Source organism: Dama dama, chromosome 4 (assembly GCF_033118175.1).
Source record: "Dama dama isolate Ldn47 chromosome 4, ASM3311817v1, whole genome shotgun sequence".
In the NCBI taxonomy this organism is placed as follows: Eukaryota; Metazoa; Chordata; class Mammalia; order Artiodactyla; family Cervidae; genus Dama; species Dama dama.
This window is the reverse complement of record NC_083684.1, coordinates 57680140-57701622: the sequence shown is the minus strand read 5'-3', so window position 1 is coordinate 57701622 and position 21483 is coordinate 57680140. Positions and strand designations below refer to the sequence as shown.

At 42.3% G+C, this 21483-nt stretch overlaps 1 protein-coding gene across 6 annotated transcripts; it reads right to left on the bottom strand.

The window, feature by feature from the left end:
• Positions 1–843: 843 nt before the first annotated feature.
• On the bottom strand, positions 844–20170 carry LOC133054495 (zinc finger protein 45-like). 6 transcript variants are annotated; one of them, XM_061139532.1, is made up of 7 exons: positions 20090–20170; positions 11016–11175; positions 10859–10931; positions 9606–9660; positions 7538–7724; positions 6380–6475; positions 844–4393 (listed from the first exon to the last, which is right to left on the bottom strand). In XM_061139532.1, exons 5-7 carry the CDS (start codon positions 7614–7616, stop codon positions 2850–2852), a joined length of 1719 nt encoding a protein of 572 aa, XP_060995515.1. In that variant the 5' UTR covers positions 7617–7724; positions 9606–9660; positions 10859–10931; positions 11016–11175; positions 20090–20170; the 3' UTR covers positions 844–2849. The 6 variants fall into 6 exon arrangements, with proteins under 6 accessions (XP_060995515.1, XP_060995514.1, XP_060995512.1 ...); XM_061139531.1 differs by having other exon boundaries at positions 7538–7706; XM_061139529.1 differs by having other exon boundaries at positions 7538–7664.
• Between the last annotated feature and the right edge of the window lie 1313 nt (positions 20171–21483).

Here is a 21483-nt window from a genome sequence, read left to right as displayed (position 1 = left end):
CTTGCAGGCAAAGTTTATGCAGTCAACTTCCTGGGCAGTAAGGTGGATTCCTACTAGGGGTGAGTGTTACCCTCTTCTGAATCCGAGAACGGAGACTATTGTATATTGTTTAAGCCACTGTTTGTAAGCAAAACAACGTATCATTTAAAAGTTTAGTTCAAACTCCAGTGATGGACTTCAGATTCTCTGAAAGAACATCACACAAGGTGAAGGCTCTAGAAGCTGCACGTTTGGAAATCTACATCAAACTGTTGATAACACTTTAAGGTTGTATTATAGGGACTTCCCTGCTGAGTCATTGGTTAGAATTCCAGGCTTTCACTGAAGTGGCTTGCAGGCAATGCCTGGTTGAGATTAGAGATCCTACAAGTGTGGCGAGGCAAAAAACATACAAAGCTCAAAAGTGTATTATAACGTTCATGGGCCCAAGAGAATACAGTGATTTGGTTGATTCTTTACTGTGTCTCTCATATGAGTCTGAGTCACCGAAGTCAATGAGTCAGAGACTTTCATGGTAGTTCAGTGGCTAAGATTCCAGCTTCCACTGCAGAGGGCCTGGGTTTGATCTGTGCTCAGGGAATTAGATCCCAGAAGCCCGTAATAAAGATGCTACATGCTGCAAGAGCGAAAATCCCATGTGCCACCAATAAGACTTGGCACAGCCAAATGAATAAATATTGTAAAAATATTAATTCAAATGGATCATAGACCTAAATGTAAAACCTGAAACTGTGCAGCTTTTAGAGTAGGAAAAAAAGCAGGGGCAGAAAAACCTTTGTGACATTAAATTAGGCAGAATTCTTCTATCTGAAACCCAAAGCACAAATCACACAAGACAAAAACTGAAGTTCATAAAAAATTTTAAAAACTTAAATGTTCTGTAAAAAATACTGCTAATGGGGCAAAAACAAAAACCACAGTGACAAAATATCTGCAAAACACAAAACTGACAAAGGACAAGTGTCCAGAACATATAAAGAACTCAAAAATAAAGAACAAGAAAACAGTTCACCAAAGAAAATAGGTCTATGGTTATGAAACTTTCATGTATAAAGATGTTCAACTTAGTCATTCAGTTCAGTTCAGTCACTCAGTCGTGTCCGACTTTTTGCGACCCCATGAATCGCAGCACGCCAGGCCTCCATGTCCATCATCAACTCCTGGAGTCTACTCAAACTCATGTCCATCGAGTCGGTGATGCCATCCACCCATCTCATCCTCTGTCGTCCCCTTCTCCTCCTGCCCCCAATCCCTCCCAGCACCAGGGTCTTTTCCAATGAGTCAACTCTCTTTGCATGAGGTGGCCAAAGTATTGGAGTTTCAGCTTCAGCATCAGTCCTTCCAGTGAACACCCAGGACTGATCTCCTTTAGGATGAACTGGTTGGATGTCCTTGCAGTCCAAGGGACCCTCAAGTGTCTTCTCCAACACCACGGTTCAAAAGCATTAACTTTTCGGCGCTCAGCTTTCTTCACAGTCCAACTCTCACATCCGTACAATGACCACGGGAAAAACCATAGCCTTGACCAGATGGACCTTTGTTGGCAAAGTAATGTCTCTGCTTTTTAATGTTCTATCTAGGTTGGTCATAACTTTCCTTCCAAAGAGTAAGCGTCTTTTAATTTCATGGCTGCAATCACCATCTGCAGTGATTTTGGAGCCTAAAAAATAAAGTCTGACACTGTTTCCCCATCGATTTCCCATGAAGTGATGGGACCAGATGCCATGATCTTAGTTTTCTGAACGTTGAGCTTTAAGCCAACTTTTTCACTCTCCTCTTTCACTTTCATCAAGTGGCTTTTTAGTCATTAGGGAAATGTAAATTAAGACCAATATGAGAAACCACAATAAAACTACTGAAATGCTAAAAAATAAAACCTTGATATGCACTGGTGGTGGGAGTGCAAAATGACATATCCACTTTAGATAACACCTGTTTTCCACAAATTTAGACACTCTTACAACCCAACAATCCCATTCCTAAGTATTTACCAAAATAAAGGAAACCTGTGTTGATACACAAGTATCGTCAGACAGATCTAGTTAATACACCATATAGAAATTATCATACTTGCTGCCACTGGAGGCGGAACTGACAAGAATGGTACACAAGGAAACATTCAGGTTTAATAGAAATGTGGAATATATTGATTTTCGTGATTACACAAGTAGATACATTTGTCAAAATTCATGAAGCTGTAAACGTGAGATTTATGCATGTGCTTGCATGCAAATTACATCTCAATAAGGAACTGTTAAAATACAAAATTGCTGGCCATACACAACCTGGTGATTCTGGACTCACTAATAGGTTATCACCTTCAGTTTGATAAGCACTAGTTCACAAGACCTGCAGGGTTGGGAAGATGATCCCAAGTGTCTAATGTAATCCTCCAATCCTTGGGAAATTCCTCTGTTTACAAGTTTATAGAAAATTTTAGAGAGGAACTGAATAAAAATTTCAAAAGTGACTGTTCTCCCTTTCACTCATTTAACATTGCTCGACACCTGCAGTGTGGTAGGCATTGAAAAGGCAAAGTGGACTTGCTGGAAACAAAGTCCATGCCTTCCGGGAGCTTCTGTTCTAGTGGAAGAGATTTGAGCATTTGTGTCTCAGTACATTTCGTTCCCTCCAGATCAGATCCATCCTTCCCACGCCTCACATCCGTGTAGTTATCTGCTAAATGTGAAGGTTATGAATGAAGCTCTCTGTCTCTACACTCATGAGACTTCTCTGCTGTGTGGTCACCCAACCACCATGACACTTTGCAAGTTCTCAAGGAGATAAATGTTTTGTTTTCTATGACAGGACTATTTCAGCACGCATGTGAGATATTAACACATGCAATTTTATAGAGATTCTTTGCTGTATGTATTCTCTGATGAGGCAAAGTCCCTATCACTCTCATCCCCAGCATGGAGTCGCTGATGAATTGTAAGATTGGAGCTCCAACTAAAGACCTTACCACACTCCTCACACTTATATGGTTTCTCTCCAGTGTGAACCCTCTGGTGGGCTTGAAGGTATGATCTCTGTCTGAAGCGCTTACCACACACATCACATTGGTATGGTTTCTCTCCTGTGTGGACTCCACGGTGAGCCAGAAATTTTGAGGCCCGACAGAAGCCTTTCCCACACTCCTCACAGTGGTAGGGTTTCTCTCCAGTATGGCACCTCTGATGGGCCTGCAGCTGTGAGCCCACACTGAAGCCTTTCCCACACACTGCACACTGATATGGTTTCTCTCCAGTGTGGACTCTCTGATGCACTTGAAGGCTTGAGAACTGACTGAAGGCCTTCCCACACATCTCACATTTATGGGGCTTCTCTCCTGTGTGGATTCGAGAATGAACGTTAAGATGTGAATTCCGGCTGAAGCCCTTCCCACATGTACCACATTTGTACGGTTTTTCTCCAGTGTGGCCTCTCTGATGGGCCAGAATATGCGAGGCCTGCCTGAAACCTTTCCCACACTCCTCACATTTATAAGGTCTCTCTCCTGTATGGATTCTAAAGTGAATGTTAAGATCTGAGCCACGACTAAAGCCCTTTCCGCATGCATCGCATTGATAGGGTTTCTCACCACTATGGCCTCTCTGATGGTCCAGAAGACTTGAGGCCCAGCCAAAGCCTTTCCCACACTTCTCACATTTATAGGGCTTCTCTCCTGTGTGGATTCCACAATGAACATTAAGATCTTCACATGGATAAAGTTTCTTTTCCGTGTGAACTCTCTGATGGACATGGAGATAGGAGCGCTTACTGAAGCCTAGCCCACATTCCTCACATTTATAGGGTTTCTCCAATGGGTGGGCTATCAGAGGAGACTGAAAATGTGAGCTTTTTCTGATGTTCCTGCCACACTCCTCTAACCTGTGTGGATTCTCTCCAGCGGGGACTGTTTGATGTTGATGAAGATACGACCTCTGACTAAAACCTTTATGTGACATATCATGATTGTTCAGTTTTGCTCTACTGTGGACTCTCTGATGGGCTTGAAGACTTGAAAACCGACGGAAGGTGTTTTCACATTTTTCACATTTATAGGGCTTCTCTCCTGTGGAGGCTGTCTGGTCCATTTGAAGGTGAGAGCCCCATGTGAAATCCTTCCCACACTCCACCCCTTTATATGGTTTTCCTCCAGTGTAGTCTCTGTGCTGAACTTGAAGATGTGAACTCTGAGTGAAGTCTTTACTGAACTCATCTTTGTAGAGTGTGTTATCTTGTTTTTCCAATTGAGAGCCAATTCCTTGAATAATTCCCATGGAATCTCGACACCTGGTTAATTCCTCTGTAACCTGTAGCCAGATTTTTGAGCAGAAAAACTCTTCGTGGGACAGATACCTTAATCCAACTTCTCGAAGAGTCTCTATGCCATTTAGATTCTGATTTCCTAAGAGGATAAAGAAAATTAAGAGATGGGGCATATGAGTGCTTTGCTCAGAGATGCCAAGGTTATAAACTTAGGTCCATACCCTAATGCCTTATGGGGACATGACAAACTTCTATTTTTCTTCAGCATCATGTATCATTTGCATATCTCCAGACACTGAGAGCTATTCCACCAGGCTCCCTTTAACTACTCATTAGTGGGATCCATTTAGAATCATAGTAAGTTTCATAGATGAAATATAAATTAGAGATCTAGTAGCTACAGAGAAAGAAAAACACCTCCTAGGGAATGTTTACCAAGACGAGGCTGCATGTTACTGAAAGCTTTACTTTCTCTGCTGCAACAAGTGTTTAATAAACAGCTTTCACATAATTGCACATCTAATCCAAATGCTCAAAAGCTCAAGTAAGACCCTTACTGACAGATTATCAGAAGACATCCCCAGGCAGTGCTCAAAACTTTCGCTTTATTAGTTTTCTCTACTGGAAGGAGCTTTGGAGGCCCTGGTAGGTTGGAAAGATAGATGTTTGGAAGAAAATAATTTATCACCTAAGGGCCTAAAGTTCAGAGTATAAGCAGATAGAGTGGTCTTTTGTCTCCTGCTGGGAAATATCCTTCTGGAAGACAATACACTGGGAAGTTTACTATAATAACATACACTATTCTAAAATTTCACATCAATAAAGTTCCTACAACTTCCATGGGGAAAGAAAGACTGAAAAATTAGAAGATACCCTAATTTTTACAACAGAGTAAGACCTTGCAAGGAGGAAATAAAATAGGGTGGAATACAGATTTTAATTCGGTATTGGACAGGAAGAATTACATTCTCCTTGGAACTCTGTTCCACCAATTAGTCATATAGCTTGCTACTAACTTCTTTAGAGGTGTCTTTTCAAATAATGCCTTATCGTGGTGCCTCTTTTATTACCATACAATATCATATACTAAATTCTTCTATCTATTCTCATTCCTGGAAATCTCCATTAACCATACACTGTTTTGTTTTTACATAGCCCATATTCCCATCTGACATACTATATACATAGTATAGGGCATAAAAAGTCCTTGATCTTTTCCGTTTTATGTCTTCTCCTGCTTGAATGTAATACCCACAGGGACAAGCATTTTGTACTGTCCGCAGGTTTATCACCACTCCCAGAACTCTGTCCGATATGGTCAGTGTTCCAGAAATACATGCTGGATGGATAAATAAATTCTAGTTTGATGTCTCTGTGACAGTTTGAGCCATGTTACAAAAGTAAAAGAGCTTTTGCAAGTAACTTACTCATCATAGGAAAGGAAGTGGAAACAGCCAATTTGTTGGGAAGCTGAAAGCCTTCACTAGATGCAGGGCTAACCTAAGTGAATGTTGCTGAGAGAAAATCACGCTGATCACAACATCAGGGAATTTCCTGGTGGTCTAATTGTTAGGACACTGAGCTCTCATTGCCAAGGTCCCAGGTTGGATCCTTGGTTGGGGAACTAAGATCCCACAAGACACATAAGAAAAATAAATCTTGGCAAGAATCACTTGGAAGGCAAAAAAAATAAAAAAGCATAGGGCATAAAGATGGCCACGGGGCATACAGATGGACTGTTTCTGAAATTCTTATACCCTTTTCCTGTATGGGTAAAGATTTTCCTTTTTCATTCAGGAGTCAATATTTAGACCCCTATGTTATTCTTGCCCTGTGAAAAAGTTGTTTCTAAAAGCAGACTATAAAATTGATGGGCATAGGGGACATCAGAAGCCACTTTCTATACTGGGATTTTATTTTGAATCAGAGATCTGAGCTGAGAAATGACAATGTTTGAATTTAAAAGAATCACTCAGAGTGGAGAATTGATTGTGAAAAAGCAAAGCAGAAGAGAGAGCATTACAAAGACTGTGGCAGTAATCCACAGACTACACTCTGACTTGGACCAGAGCCACAGCTGGAGAGGCGACAAGAAGCAGGACAGACTTAGTCATAGGACTCTCACCTGAGGAACAACAGCTCTGGGCTGCTGTCTTTATCATTTGCAGCTTTTCTTCTCTTTCTAACTGGGATGGTACATCTGGTGTGAAGGATTGATGTCCTGCCAAAAGGCAAGGACAAACATTTAAAATGAATGTATTAGAAGCCCAAATTATGAAAAATTGTGGTTTACACTGTATCAACACTGACATAAAAATCAGTGCTTTCCAAGCCTTCAATTATGACCCATTGGCATAAATATACTTTATGCAAAACCAAGGATGTGTAGTCATTGCTGTTGTTTAGGTGCTAAGTCATGCCCAACTTTGAGACCACATAGACTGTAGCCCTCCAGGTTCCTCTGTCCATGGGACTTTCCAGGCAAGAATACTGCAGTAGGTTGCCATTTCCTTCTCCAGGAGATCTTCCCGACCAAGGATCGAACCCATATCTCCTGTGTTGCAGGTGGATTCTTTACCAATGAGCCACTTGGAAAGCCCCCAGGATATGTAGACTAAGTATAAATTACTGGAAGACATTATTTACATTGCACCCTTTTCACTAGTTCTCACACTATTCTTGGCAACAGGCCATAGTTTTTATTGCATCGTGCAGTTACTGCCAAGTGCTGTGATATTTTCTACCCTATTTTGTTTCAATTCCTTAAAGAATGTCATGACCCGCTAATTGGAGATGATTACAATTTGAAAAGTCAAAAAGGTAGAGCAATCAGGCGGACAATTTATGGTATGTTTACAAATACACTTTGGTCAGCAGAGAAAGAAAAATACTATTTTTCTGTGGGACTTCCCTGGTGGTCTAGTGGTTAAGAATCTGCCTTCCAATGCAGGGGATGCAGGTTCAGTTCCTGGTCGGGGGAACTAAGTTCCCACAGGCCATGGGGCAACTAAGCCAACGCACTGCAACTAGAGAACGTGCACTTCAATGAAAGATCCTGCATGAAGCAACAAGATCCCCTGTGCCTCAATTAAGACCTGACGCAGCCAAATAAATAAATAATATTATTAAAACAAACTAACAAACAAAAAGCCCTGCGATCTCTGCATCTCATGCTGATTAGAAAACCAAAATTCAGTTCAAGAGCTCTGAAACTCTGCCTGCTCAAGGGCACATGAATATTGCACAGGGTCTCTGTTCAGTTACAGAGGGCACCCATCCTCACCCACTGAAAGCAGGTTCCGGAAGTTCTCCAGCATCACTTCCTGGTACAGCTTCCTCTGGGCCAAGTCCAGCAGCCCCATCTCCTCCTCTGTGAAGACCACGGCCACATCGTTGAAGGTCACTGCCTCCTACAACATCAATCACACTCCTGATTCTTGCAACAAATGTCCCTGGAGGAAGGGTAACAACTGAGAAAAGTGGGCAGGATGTGTACAAAGTGGTTCCAGGTGCTGAGAGACCAGAGTCAATTTTACTGTAACATAATTAAACGTCCCCAATAATGCATTTATGTTGTATATATTTTTCTTTTCATAATAAATGCTGACAAGGAAAACTTTTTATATAGAATTTTTTGCTTCCCTTTCGATTATTTCTTTAGGATAAGTTCCAAACAGTGAAAAATTGCCATGTCAAAGAATAGGCAGCTTCAAAATTATTATGTACAACAGCAGATCTTCTTCTCAACTTTTCTCTTATTTTATCCTCCTCCAAGAGTATATAAGTAACCCCAATTCTCCATATCCCACACTTTGGATATAACCATATTTTTAAATCCTAGGCAAACTTATCAGTAAAAGAACAACTAACTTGATTATTTGTACTTATTTGATCATTAATAAGCTTATCATATTTTCACATATTTACTAGGTGTTTTTATTTTTTTTCTTCAGAACTTGGTCTGTTGATATTCTTTTTTTTTTAATTTTTATTTTTTCAGCAACAGAGCTATCAATGGTTTCATAGAGGAGTAGCTTCCTTGTCTGAAGCAAGGTCCTAGAGCAAATCCTCCTGTGTGTGTCCCATGGCAGGCAGGACAAGACCAATACATATATATTTTTAATTATGTTGGCTGTACCACATGGCATGTGGGATCCTAGTTCCCCAACCAGGGACTGAAGCCACACCCCTCTGTAGTGAAGTACAGAATATTTAACACTGGACCTCCAGGGAAGTCCCACCTGTTAATATTCTTTGCACATACTCCAATTGGGGTTTTATATTAGGATTCTGTAAAATTCCTATTACAGATTTCAAGCTTTGGTTTTTTGAGCATGGTGATGGACAGGGAGGCCTGGAAAGCTGTGGTTCACAGGGCTGCAAAGAGTCAGACACGACTGAGCGACTTAACTGAACTGATTACACATATTTTCACCCACATTTGGCTACTGTTCATGTATAGCACTGGGGACAGTATGGTTTCACATCCTTGGCACTTCTGACATTAGAGGCCAGATGATTCCTTGTTGAAGAGGGCTGCTGCGTGCACTGCAGAGTGTTTAGCAGCGTCCCTGGCTCTTATGTACTGTATCAGTAACACCCCCAAGTCATGACAGCAAAAATGTTTCCAGACATGGCCTGAGGGCACAATTAATTGCTTATGACAGTGGTCATGTTATGGATGTGAGAGTTGGACTGTGAAGAAAGCTGAGCGCTGAAAAATTGATGCTTTTGAACTGTGGTGTTGGAGAAGACTCTTAAAGAGTCCCTTGGACTGCAAGGAGATCCAACCAGTCCATCCTGAAGGAGATAAGTCCTGGGTGTTCATTGGAAGGACTGATGCTGAAGCTGAAACTCCAATACTTTAGCCACCTCATGTGAAGAGTTGACTCACTGTCAAAGACCCTGATGCTGGGAGGGATTGGGTAGGGGAGAAGGGGACGACAGAGGATGAGATGGCTGGATGGCATCACTAACTCGATGGGCATGAGTTTGAGTAAACTCCGGGAGTTAGTGATGGACATGGAGGCCTGGCATGCTGCGATTCATGGGGTCGCAAAAAGTCGGACATGACTGAGCGACTGGACTGAACTGAAGAATCACTTGTATACAGCAATATTTTAACATCTTCTAGTCTACTCTGATATGTGAAATTACAAAAAAGTGATAAAACAACAAAAATGAAACTATATTAAAATTAAAAAGCAGTGATCATCTGGCATTCTTCTTGGAAGAGGCTCTCAGCTGTCTACTATTCACTTCAGGGTTTCCCAAGAAAGACAAACAGGATGTGTTTAATCGCTGAGAAATGAGGTGACAACTGAATGCCTAGAAAGGCAAGCCCAACTCACCTTGAACTTGGACATTTTGTCCTCCTCCTCGGGAATTGCTGAGTCTTGGGAAGGCCTGATAGGAGAAGAAGAAAAAAAACTGTCAAAGTCTGGTCAAGGATGTCATTGAATCATGTTGTCATTGTTCAGTTGCTAAGTTGTGTCTGACTCTTTTGAGAACCTGTGGACTGCAGCCCACCACATTCCTCTGTCTATGGGATTTCCGAGGCAAGAATACTGGAGTGGGTTGCCATTTCCTTCTCCAGGGGTTACTTCCCACCCAGGGATTGAACCCACGGCACAGCAGAAAATGGAGGGATTAACAATGTCCATCTCGTACAGCTACTGTCTTTGCTAAAATAATTAAATTGTATTCACAATTTCAGTACAACTTATGTGGCAAAATGCACAGGCTAATATAACTTTTCACCATTCGAATACAACTTTTAATTTTAATTAAACCTGGAGTATAAAAACAAAACAATGCCTAGGATTGATGTCAGAATTAAATGAGTAGGCGGAAAGCTCAAAGAACACTTCCAAGGCACCTCATTTCTCAGTAGCAGCAGAAAGCAGGTCATGTTCAATAACGAAAAACCTGTCCTCATAAATAGTTTCTATCACTGGATCCTTCAGAGGTTGTTGCTTTCTCATATGAAAATCATCTTTAGCCTCTGACGTGTTATTCTTACTCGGTTTGTCATACTTAACTTGATGCCTTTGCAGTAATATTTAAGATTACATTGATGATTTTTTCCCCTGTGTAAAATATATATCACATAAAATTTTATATCTGAACCATTTTTTTTAGGGTGTCAAGTTCATTAGGTGCATTCATATTGTGAATCACCACCACTGTCTGTCTCTAGAACTTTTCCACCACCAGGAACTGAAACTCTGTACTCATCAAACACTTAACTCTCCACTGCCTATCCCCTTGGCCCCTGGTAACCACTATTCTACTTTTATAGTCGTAGTGTCAAATTTTCATGACACTACGAATGATCACTTTTTCAAAGATACAAGACCTTGCTAATTTGACTTTGCTTAACAGTAGGGCCTTAAAAAAACTCGTATCATTGAGCTGAAGAAAAATTAACAGAATCCTGTTAACAGTAAGTTAATCAGTATGCCATTTAAATTAACAAGCTAATCATAGTAATGACAAAAACAATACAGATGGCAACGTTTAACAGTGCACAAGCATTAAGTATGTGCTAGGGACCTTGAGAAGCACTTGGCACACATTGCTCCATTAGGTACCTCCCACACACCTGTGAAGAATCTAGTGTCCTACAAGTGGTGTGACGCTGGTCTGATCACCTCCACCTCTGTGCCTCTCCTCAGCTACAATAGGAGAGAAAAAAAGAGAATTGTCAGTTCTATGGTTATTGTGAGGGATGAATGAGCTAAATGACCTTAGCACTGTACCTGGCATTTTAGAAAGTTCTCAATAAATGATGATGATCACGACTGCTGTTCCCACGTAACAGACGAGGAAGCCGAGGCTCGGTGAGGTCCAGAGGCAGGAGGAACCTGAATCCACTCTCACAAAGGAGCTAGTCTTCTAGATCTTGTATCTCTGCTGCTCCTAGGGAAAAAAAAAAAATACACAGATGGGAGTCTGAGGTCTCATGGAAAGAGAAATGAGAGCTTGAAAGCTGGGGACAGAAGACAGACATGGCAACTGGAAAAGGACTCTGAAGTCAGAGGATCTGCTTGAAGGAGATGAGAACAGTCAGGAAGGGTGGAGGCTTTGGAATCAGACCACTGGTATTTAAATACTGGCATCTCCAACTTCCTACTACTTAGTCCCAATGTCTGATCTGTAAATTAGGAATTAACTTGGTTATGATTAACCAGTGACCAACAGAAGAGTCAAGATTTTCACCCAGAGTCTAACCTAATAGCACATCAGACTCACAGGGGAGCTTTTTAAAAATGGTCAGACCTTAAATGGAAAGCAACTTTTAAAAGCTGTATTTTAAAAATTGTTTTGTTAAAACTAAACAAAGACAAAGAAATGCTCAGAACTTATTCACAACTAATTAAACCAGAAACTGTGGAGGAGGGTTGCTAACATCTGCATTCTTACCCCTCTCCTAGCACCCCAGCCTGTGATTTCATTGTCCAGTCAGGACACTGCACCAGGAAATGAACCCCAGGTAATATGACACGGGGTGGTAACCGTGATCAATGTGCAGTAGTTTCCAAGCTCCAGTCAGCTCTATTGTAAGGCCTAAAATTCCCAGCTCTACCCTGACACCTTTGAGCCTCACAGAGCCCAGAAGGCCTAGCTCTTAGCTCCTCTGCTGTCTCCAGACATGACCCCTTCCCTGGGGAAGACTCCCCATTTAGCTAGTTTGCCTATGGGTTAACCATGTTTTTATTTTTATTTATTCATTTATTCATTGTACCTCGTGGCTTGTGGGATCTTAGTTCCCCAACTAGGGATCAAATCTGGGCCCCTGAAATGAAAGTGCTGGGCCTAAAAACTGGACTGCCAGCGAATTCCCTTAACCATGTTTTATTTTAATTCATTGATTAACTAATTTATTTATTTGCCAGCACCACATGGCATGTGGGATCTTAGTTCCCTGACCAGGGATCAAACCCGTGATCCCTGCAGTGGAAGTGCGGAGTCCTAACCACTGGACCGCCAAGAAGTCCCATCCCTTAACCATGTTTTTAGATTCTAGCTATTTGACATCTGTGATTCCTAACTTCTTCCTCAGTCTGTTGAATCACAGGGCCAGACTGTCAACCACAGTTAGTAACACATTCCCCGCAAGCCAGCTTTCCAAGGCATGTAAGGGTCACAAGGGTCTATAACATGTTATGGAAAAAATTCAAACAACTTTTTAGTCAATGTAATATAACCCACCCAACCACTGCCCCCTGCTCTCCTGTTCTTAGTGCCCCAAAGGGGGATTTCACCACCTCTTTACTTCCCACCACTATAGTCATAAAGACACAGTTCTCTTGTTCTGCTCCATGTCTCCTGTGTGTGACAGGTCTTGTATGGCCCTAGGTGGCATGCTGTGTCTTTTTTTGGGAAACTGTAAGTACAGAAAACCTTCTTTCTTGGTAACCTCTCAATGCTGTTATTCGATCACCTTTATAAATGAAGACCTGACACAATTCACCCCATCAAATGATCAGATGTAGCCCACCTAGTCCTCAACCTAACAGGTTTCGCCTCTGTGCCAGCTTCAACACTGTTCAAGCAAGCCAACCACATCCTCCTGCCAGAACCAAGGGTTACCCTACCCTTTGTTTACTACAGAGCCTGCCTCCCAGAGCCACTGTTGCTTCATTCTAGTCCCAAGTGCAACCACGTGTGGCCTTGCATGGCTGTATGTGATAAACAAACTGCTGCCAACCTCATCTGCCCAGTGCAGATATCTCATACTGTTTAGGACAGGGATTCCGCCTTCCTAAATCAGGTGAATTGGAACACCATCACAATCATCCAGAAAGCTAAAAAAGAACACATTAGTCCAGGGACTTCCCTGGTGGTCCAATGGTTAAGATTTTGCCTTCCAGTGCAGGGGGTGTGGGTTCAATCCCTGGTCAGGGAGATTCCACATGCCTCTTAGGCAAAAAGCCAAAACATAAAACAGAAACAATACTGTTAAAAAATTCAATAAACAAACAAAAACCCCACAGAAGCCCAGACAAATTGAAATAGTAAAAGGACTGGGTCTTTACCCTTTTTACCAACTTCCTTAGGTGATTCTAATATATCCCAAGTTTGGGAACCACTGCAGTCTTCTATTCTGCCCCTCAAGGTGTTATCTGAAATGCCTAAGAATAGCCAGGAAGCCCAGCGCAGGGCTAGAACTGGCACTCAGGCCTCCTGATGACTAGCTTCCTGCTTCTCTCTGTTGTAAGATGCCCTCGAAGGTCTAAAGAGGTTAAGAGTAATTTGTAAATGCCCTGGGAGGCAAACCCTCAGAGGAAAAATGGAGGCTTCCATTTACACCAGTGCTGCCCACATGAAACATAATGCAAGATACATGGGTAATTTAAATGTTTCTAGCAGACACACTGAAAAATGTAAAAAGAAGTGGCCTTCATTTTAACAATATATTTTATTTAATGCAACATATCCAAAATATTACTTCAACCTGCAACAGAGACATTTTACATTCTTTTTCAGTGTTTGAAACCTCTTGTGTGTCCTACACTTAACAGCACATCTCAGTTGGCACCAGCCACATCTGAAGAACAACAGTCTCATGTGGTCAATGGCTACCACAGTGAATGGTGCAGACTCAGGCCTTTTTATTTTCTTTTTATTTTTTTTTTAAGGCCTTTTTAAAGCAATGGAGACCATGTGATTATCCCCTAGGAACTGCTGCTGCTGCTGCTAAGTCGCTTCAGTCATGTTCGACTCTGTGCGACCTCATAGACCACAGCCCACCAGGCTCCCCCGCCCTGGGATTCTCCAGGCAAGAACACTGGAGTGGGTTGCCATTTCCTTCTCCAATGCATGAAAGTGAAAAGTGAAAGTGAAGTCACTCAGTTGTGTCCGATTCTTAGCGACCCCATGGACTGCAGCCTACCAGGCTCCTCCGTCCACGGGATTTTCCAGGCAAGGGTACTGGAGTGGGGTGCCATTGCCTTCTCTGCCCCCAGGAACTGACTAGGTTCAAAAGACAACCAATTCTGTTAGTTATCAGTTTCAACAAAGGTTATTAAGGAAACAATTCATTTTTGCTCAACTGTATGTTCAAATTGAAGTATTAAAAAAATAAAATGGGGGAGAAAAGAAAAGAAATAAAATATTTTTTTGCACTTTTAATAACTGACTGCATTTTTCATATTGCATACTCTTCTATAATAGAAAAAAGAGTACAACTGTAGTCTATAATACATATAGGATGTATTATGTGCCAGGCACCATTTCAAGCACTTTCCACATCATATTTCTCTTAATCATCACGCGTCCAACTCTTTCTGCCCCCCTCGGCTGTAGACTGCCAGGCTCCTCTGTCCATGGAATTCTCCAGGCAAGAATACTGGAGTGGGGTACCATTTCCTCTCCAGAGGATCTTCCTGACCCAGGGATCGAACCCAGATCTCCTGCATTGAAGGCAGATTCTTTACCATCTGAGCCACTAGGGAAGCCCCCAAAACTTTAATCCTGTGGTTACCTGATGTGAGAAAAGTGAGGCACAGAGAAATTAAGTAAGCTGTACTGGTCACAGAGTGCTGGAACCAGGAGGTTTTAAAGCCATCTGCTGAGGTTTGACTCTGGCTCTGCCCCTTGCTGGGTCACCAGGTCATTTATTCAACTGTCTTCGACTGTTTCTTCATTTTAAAAATGTCAATAATAATTATTGCACACAAAGCACTGGAAATTCACTGAAACAGAAGAGGTGCCCAACAAATGCTAGCTTTTCTCAGCATCCCCATCACGATCCTGACATCACCAACAAAAAACTGAACACTAACATCGATTTGACAGCAAACTTATGGATACCAGGGGAAGGCAGAGAGACAAATTAGGAGTTTAGGATTAAAACATACGCAGTACTATACACTTGACTGTGTGGGTCACAATAAACTGGAAAATTCTGAAAGAGATGGGAATACCAGACCACCTGAACTGCCTCTTGAGAAACCTGTATGCAGGTCAGGAAGCAACTGTTAGCACTGGACATGGAACAACAGACTGGTTCCAAATAGGAAAAGGAGTACGTCAAGGCTGTATATTGTCACCCTGCTTATTTAACTTGTATGCAGAGTACATCATGAGAAACGCTGGGCTGGAAGAAGCACAAGCTGGAATCAAGATTGCTGGGAGAAATATCAATAACCTCAGATATGCAGATGACACCACCCTTATGGCAGAAAGTGAAGAGGAACTAAAAAGCCTCTTGATGAAAAGTAAAAGAGGAGAGTGAAAAAGTTGGCTTAAAAGCTCAACATTCAGAAAACTAAGATCATGGCATCTGGTCCCATCACCTCATGGGAAATAGATGGGGAAACAGTGGAAACAGTGTCAGATTTTATTTTGGGGGGCTCCAAAATCACTGTGGATAGTGATTGCAGCCATGAAATTAAAAGACGCTTACTCTTTGGAAGGAAAGTTATGACCAACCTAGATAGCATATTTAAAAGCAGAGACATTACTTTGCCAACAAAGGTCCGTCTGGTCAAGGCTATGGCTTTTCCAGTGGTCAGGTATGGATGTGAGAGTTGGATGGTGAAGAAAGTTGAGCACCGAAAAATGGATGCTTTTGAACTGTGGTGTTGGAGAAGACTCTTGAGAGTCCCTTGGACTGCATGGAGATCCAACCAGTCCATCCTGAAGGAGATAAGTCCTGGGTGTTCATTGAAAGGACTGATGCTGAAGCTGAAACTCCAATACTTTGGCCACCTCATGTGAAGAGTTGACTCATTGGAAAAGACCCTGATGCTGGGAGGGATTGGGGGCAGGAGGAGAAGGGGACAACAGAGGATGAGATGGCTGGATGGCATCACCGACTCAATGGGCATGAGACTGAGTAAACTCCGGGAGTTTGTGATGGACAGGGAGGCCTGGCATGCTGCGATTCATGGGGTCACAAAGAGTCGGACACGGCTGAGCAACTGAACTGAACTGATACACAAAACAGAGAACCAACAAGGATCACTGTACAGCACAGAGAACTAGACTCAGTATTTTATAATAACCTGTTAGGGAAAAGAACCTGAAAAGAGTATATATACATATGTACTAAATATATATATATATGCACATATATATAAATAACTGAATCACTGTGCTGCATACCTGAAACTAACATGAAAGTAAAAGTCACCTAGTTGTGTCCGACTCTACTGGAGTGGGTAGCCTTTCCTTTCTCCAGGGGATCTTCCCAACCCAGGGATCGAACACCAGGTCTCCTACATTGCAAGCGGATTCTTTACCAGCTGGGCCACAAGAGAAGTCCAAAAATACTAGAGTGGGTAGCCTATCCCTTCTCCGGCAGATCTTCCTGACCCAGGAATCGAACCAGGGTTTCCTGCATTGCAGGCGGATTCTTACCAACTAAGTTATCCGGGAAGCTCGAAACTAATATAACATTGTAAATTAACCATGCTTCCGTTTTTTTTTTAAATTGGTCTGCTTCCAAGGAAATCTGTTTTAGAGCATGACAATATTAGGCATGATGATACATTAACTTTTTTTTTTTTAAGGTAAAAAGTGGATTTATTTAGAGAGAAATATACTTCACAGAGTGTGGGCCATCCCAGAAGGCGAGAGAGTTGATGATACATCAACCTTTGAACACTTGGGAAAAGTTGGTGAATTCTACAGCTCCCCAAAGGAAAGTGAGGCACCAGACAAGGCATATGCCTATGGATTGCCTTTTTATTTTGTTCTCTAATTCTAGGCTACAGCCCCTCTGGGCGACTGTTTGCATCACACTTACTCACTAGGTAACTCCTCTCTGCTGACCCTGTGCTGGACTCTCCAAAAAGAATAGGACCAGGTCCATAAATCAGAGGTCCCTGTAGCCTAACAGGAGAGAAAGATGAAACTGAGAGTTACATGCCCATGGCAAGTGCAACTCCAAAGAAGCACAGGAAATTCATCACTTTCCTTTCATAACTGCAACTCTTTCTAACTTTCTTATATAAAAAACATACTCCTAGTGGCCAAGTGTGAAAACTCTTAGAGTTGCTGTTAATACCTGTTATGGACTGAATTGTGAGTCCCACCACCCCTAAACTCATACATGGAAGTCCTAATCACCAGAACCTCAGAATGTGACTGCATTGGCAGACAAGGCATTTAAAGGGGTGATTAAGTTAAAATGAGGTCATTAGGGTGGGCCCTAAATCAATCTGGCTGGTGTCCTTCTATGAAGAAATTGGACATAAACAGGGATAGTAGGGGGCACACACACAAAGGAAAGACCTTGTGAGGACATGACAAGAAGGCAGCCATCTGCAAGCCAAGGAGAGAGGCCTCAGAAGAAACCAAATCTGCTGACAGACTCCTAGCTCCAGAACTGTGAGAAAATTTATTTCTGTTGCCTATGCCAGCCAGGCTGTGATATTTTGTACCAGTAGAAGCTGAAGCTCCAATACTCTGGCCATCTGATGCGAAGAGCTGACTCACTGGAAAAGACTCTGACGCTGGAAAAGACTGAAGGCAGGAGGAGAAGGGGACAACAGAGAATAAGATGGTTGATAACATCATCGACTGGATGGACATGAGTTTGCACAAGCTCTGGGAGTTGGTGATGGACAGGCAAGCCTGGCATGCTGCAGTCCATGGGGTCACAAAGAGTCGGACATGACTGAGCGACTGAACTGAGGTACTGTACTTCAGATACACTAACTTATTTATTCTCATCTAACCATGTCATGATCTTCAATTTCAGCTTACTTGTTTTTATCATATATCGCTCCCTGCTGCAACTCAATATTCCATCTTCAATTTTTTTTCCACTTTTACAAATAATACATGGATCTGTCATTTCAGGTGCCTCTGACATTCAGTGACGTGTCAGTGATGTGGCATGCTGCAGTACATGAGATTGCAAAGAGTCAGACTCAACTGAAAGATGGACAACAAGTTTTAGCAAACTAACACAGTCTCAGTATAATAATTAATGTTTAAGTTCTATTGACTCAACATCTGGGTTTGCTTTAAAATACTCAATGGGAAAAATCTGTGTACAGGGAGACAGCGATGCAACAAGATCAGCAAGAACTGAAGCAGGATGACAGTTACACAGGAGTCATTATATTATACTTTGTGGGGCTTCCCCAGTGGCTCAGATGGTAAAGAATCTGCCAGCAATGAGGGAGACCCGGGTTCTATCCCTGGGTCGGAAAGATCCCCTGGAGAAGGGAAGGGCAACCCACTCCAGTATTCTTGCCTGGAGAATTCCAGGGACAGAGGAACCTGGCAGATTGTCTGGAAAGTTCCAGAATTAAGAGTTAAGGATATGAATAATCTGATAACACTTGTATATAATATAGATAAATACATACAGAAAAGCTGCTAAACAGAAATGCACTTAAATGTTGATAATCATCTATATCCTATAGGTCTGTGTCCTATATACGTCATACATATCCTATAAGTTATAACATACGTATCTACATGGGTAATTCTTAATGGTTTTGACTATGTCATAGCTCTACATTTTCTGAATTCTCTACAATGAATCCATATTTCTTCTATAATCAGTATACAAGCTTTAAATAATATTTAAAATAAGATTAAACGAGAATGCTTTCAAATTTTTACAAAGATGGCCAAACTCACTAACCCTGCTTTCAAATCCTCTACAATAAAATTTCAACCTACCTGCACAAATTGATCCCAAAAGTCTCCTCTGCAGTCAGTTTCCTAATGGTTGACTATTTCAATAGACTGCTTTTCTATCTACGAAAGGCAAGTGAGTACCTGCCTTATACTCTTAAAATCCCTTTTCATAGAAAAGGAATCCAAGGAACAGAAAGATTAAATTCGCATCCAATGTTACCTTGCTAGTGTCAGGCAAGTGTATGCTTCTGGGTTCTTGTCTGTCACAACAATGATTTGGAGCAAGAGACATTAAAGCCCTCAGCGCGACACAGCTCTCAGGTCTTGAATAAGCCGTGTCATAGCTCTTAGACAAATCAGTGTTACAGCTCTATTTTATTTACAAGATAACAGGAGAATCCATCCTCCAAGAAAGGAGTGGAGGAGCGCGCCAGCGCGCCGGGTGGGGCGGGGCGGGCGCAGCACCTACGCACGCGGGAGAGAACGCGAGAGCGCCCTTGGCTCCTCCTTTTATATGTTTTCTTCCCCCTGGGCCTGCCCTAGGCAAATTGCGCTCAGCCAGAAGTGCTGTTCTACCTCAAGTCCTCACTCCGGTCCTCGGACCTTTCTTTGACCTTCCTTTGTTCTATTTTCGCGGGCTTTTCCCTGCCTTGTCTTTTAGCCACCGCCATTTTGGACTCCTTTTCCCTATTCTAACTACCTAACACTAGGAAGTGACTTCCCTGTGGCTCAGATGGTAAAGCGTCTGCCTACAATGCAGGAGACCTGGGTTCAATCCCTGGGTCGGGAAGATCTCCTGGAGAAGGAAATGGCAACCCACTCCAGTATTCTTGCCTGGAAAATCCCATGGACGGAGGAGACGGGTAGGGCTACAGTCCACGGGGTCGCAAAAGAGTTGGACACGACTGAGCGACTTCACTTTCCTTAACACTAGGAAGTAACTAACGGTGTGGAAGGTACTGGAGGAGGCGGATTGGATAGCAAAGAGACCTGGAGACAGTCAAACTGCCGATTTCAGTCCGCCTACAACCCCAGGACTTGTGAACCGCCCCAAACACAGAGAATCCAGCCAGTAAGAGGAAGGCAAGCGGCCGCCCTGGCCCTTCCATCCCGCCCTCTGTCGCCAGTCGCGGCTTTTCTGCCCTGCGACCACCGACTCCAGCTGATCCCAGGACCAGGTCAGAAAAGTTAAAAGAGACAGCAGCCTCCCAGGAAATCACTCACCTACCCGTGAGAACCGAAGTCTGCAATCGCAACCTCCTAAAGCGGAAATACCTCCAACTAGTCGGAGCTCCTGGACTACATTTCCCAGGATCCCCAAGAGGGGCAGGCGTAGCTGCCCCGCCCCCTTACCGGAAGTGACGTTATACATAGCCGGCCTCAATCGAATTTTCCAGAATCCACGAAAGCAGCGAGGTTCGTGTTCTCGCGCTCCGGTAGACGAAATACCCCCAGACACGCACAGCGCTGGATTATGCCTTTTTATTTCCCCAACGGAGCGAATAACCCCTCCGCGCTTTCCCGGAGCGGAAATTCCGAATCACAGGAGGCCTCCGAGACTACACGTCCCACAATGCTCTCTGCCGCTGAGCTTCCCACCTGTTTGCAATTTTACTTTTGAAGTAGCAGGTGGAGTATGTGTAAGCCGTCGGGCGCTTGTAGTACGTGGGCCTTTTTTTTTTTTTTTCCTCCTCGTTGTTTCCTGACAGAAATCGGAAATATGTATGGAAAAGTAAATGGCAAATAATTGTAAAGGCGTGGTATGTGTGAAGGAAAAATAGAGATCGTAAAAGGGCTGAGCTATAATGAACCATCTTCTTTACTACCTGGCCCTATATTCAACCTTGGCCAAGAAAATGAGATGCACCCGTTGAATGGGACGTGAAACAGAAGCAGAAAAATGCTCCACTTTTCTTTGCTTTGAATTTCTTACATCGTTAGGGAATTGAAATATTACTTGTATTTAGAAAAAGTTATTCGTTTTCCAATTAAGAAATCACACCATGTAATTCGTACTCCTTTTTAACCAGTTAATTGACGTGTAATTTCAAGGTACAACATATGTTGATTTGATGCGTTAATGTATTGCAATATGATTATCATCTTAGTGTCAGCTAACACTTCTATCCCCTCAACTAGTTTTCATGGCCTTTTTTTGGTTTCAGAACAGTTAGGGTCTAGTCCCTTAGAAACTGTGAAATTTATAATACAGTATTATTGATTATTGATTATATCACCATGCTGCCCATTAGCTCTCCAGGGCTTATCTCCTAGTCCAAATTTGTACCCTTAAAAAACAGTATCCCATTCCCACCCAGCCCTCCAACCTGTAATAGCTATCATTCTACTCTGTACTTATGAATTCGCCTTTTTTAAGATTCCACATATAAGTGATAATAAACATTATCTCTCTGTCTGATTTAATCTCACTTTAACATAACACCCACCTTTGTTGTTGCAAATGGGTCTGTTTCTTTTCTTTCTTGTGGCTGAATAAATTCCATTGTATATATGCCACAACTTCAACACTTAGGTTGTTTCCATATTGTGAATAATACTGAAAGAAACATGGGAGTGCACATACCTCTTCAAATAACTATTTTCATTTACTTTGAATATACA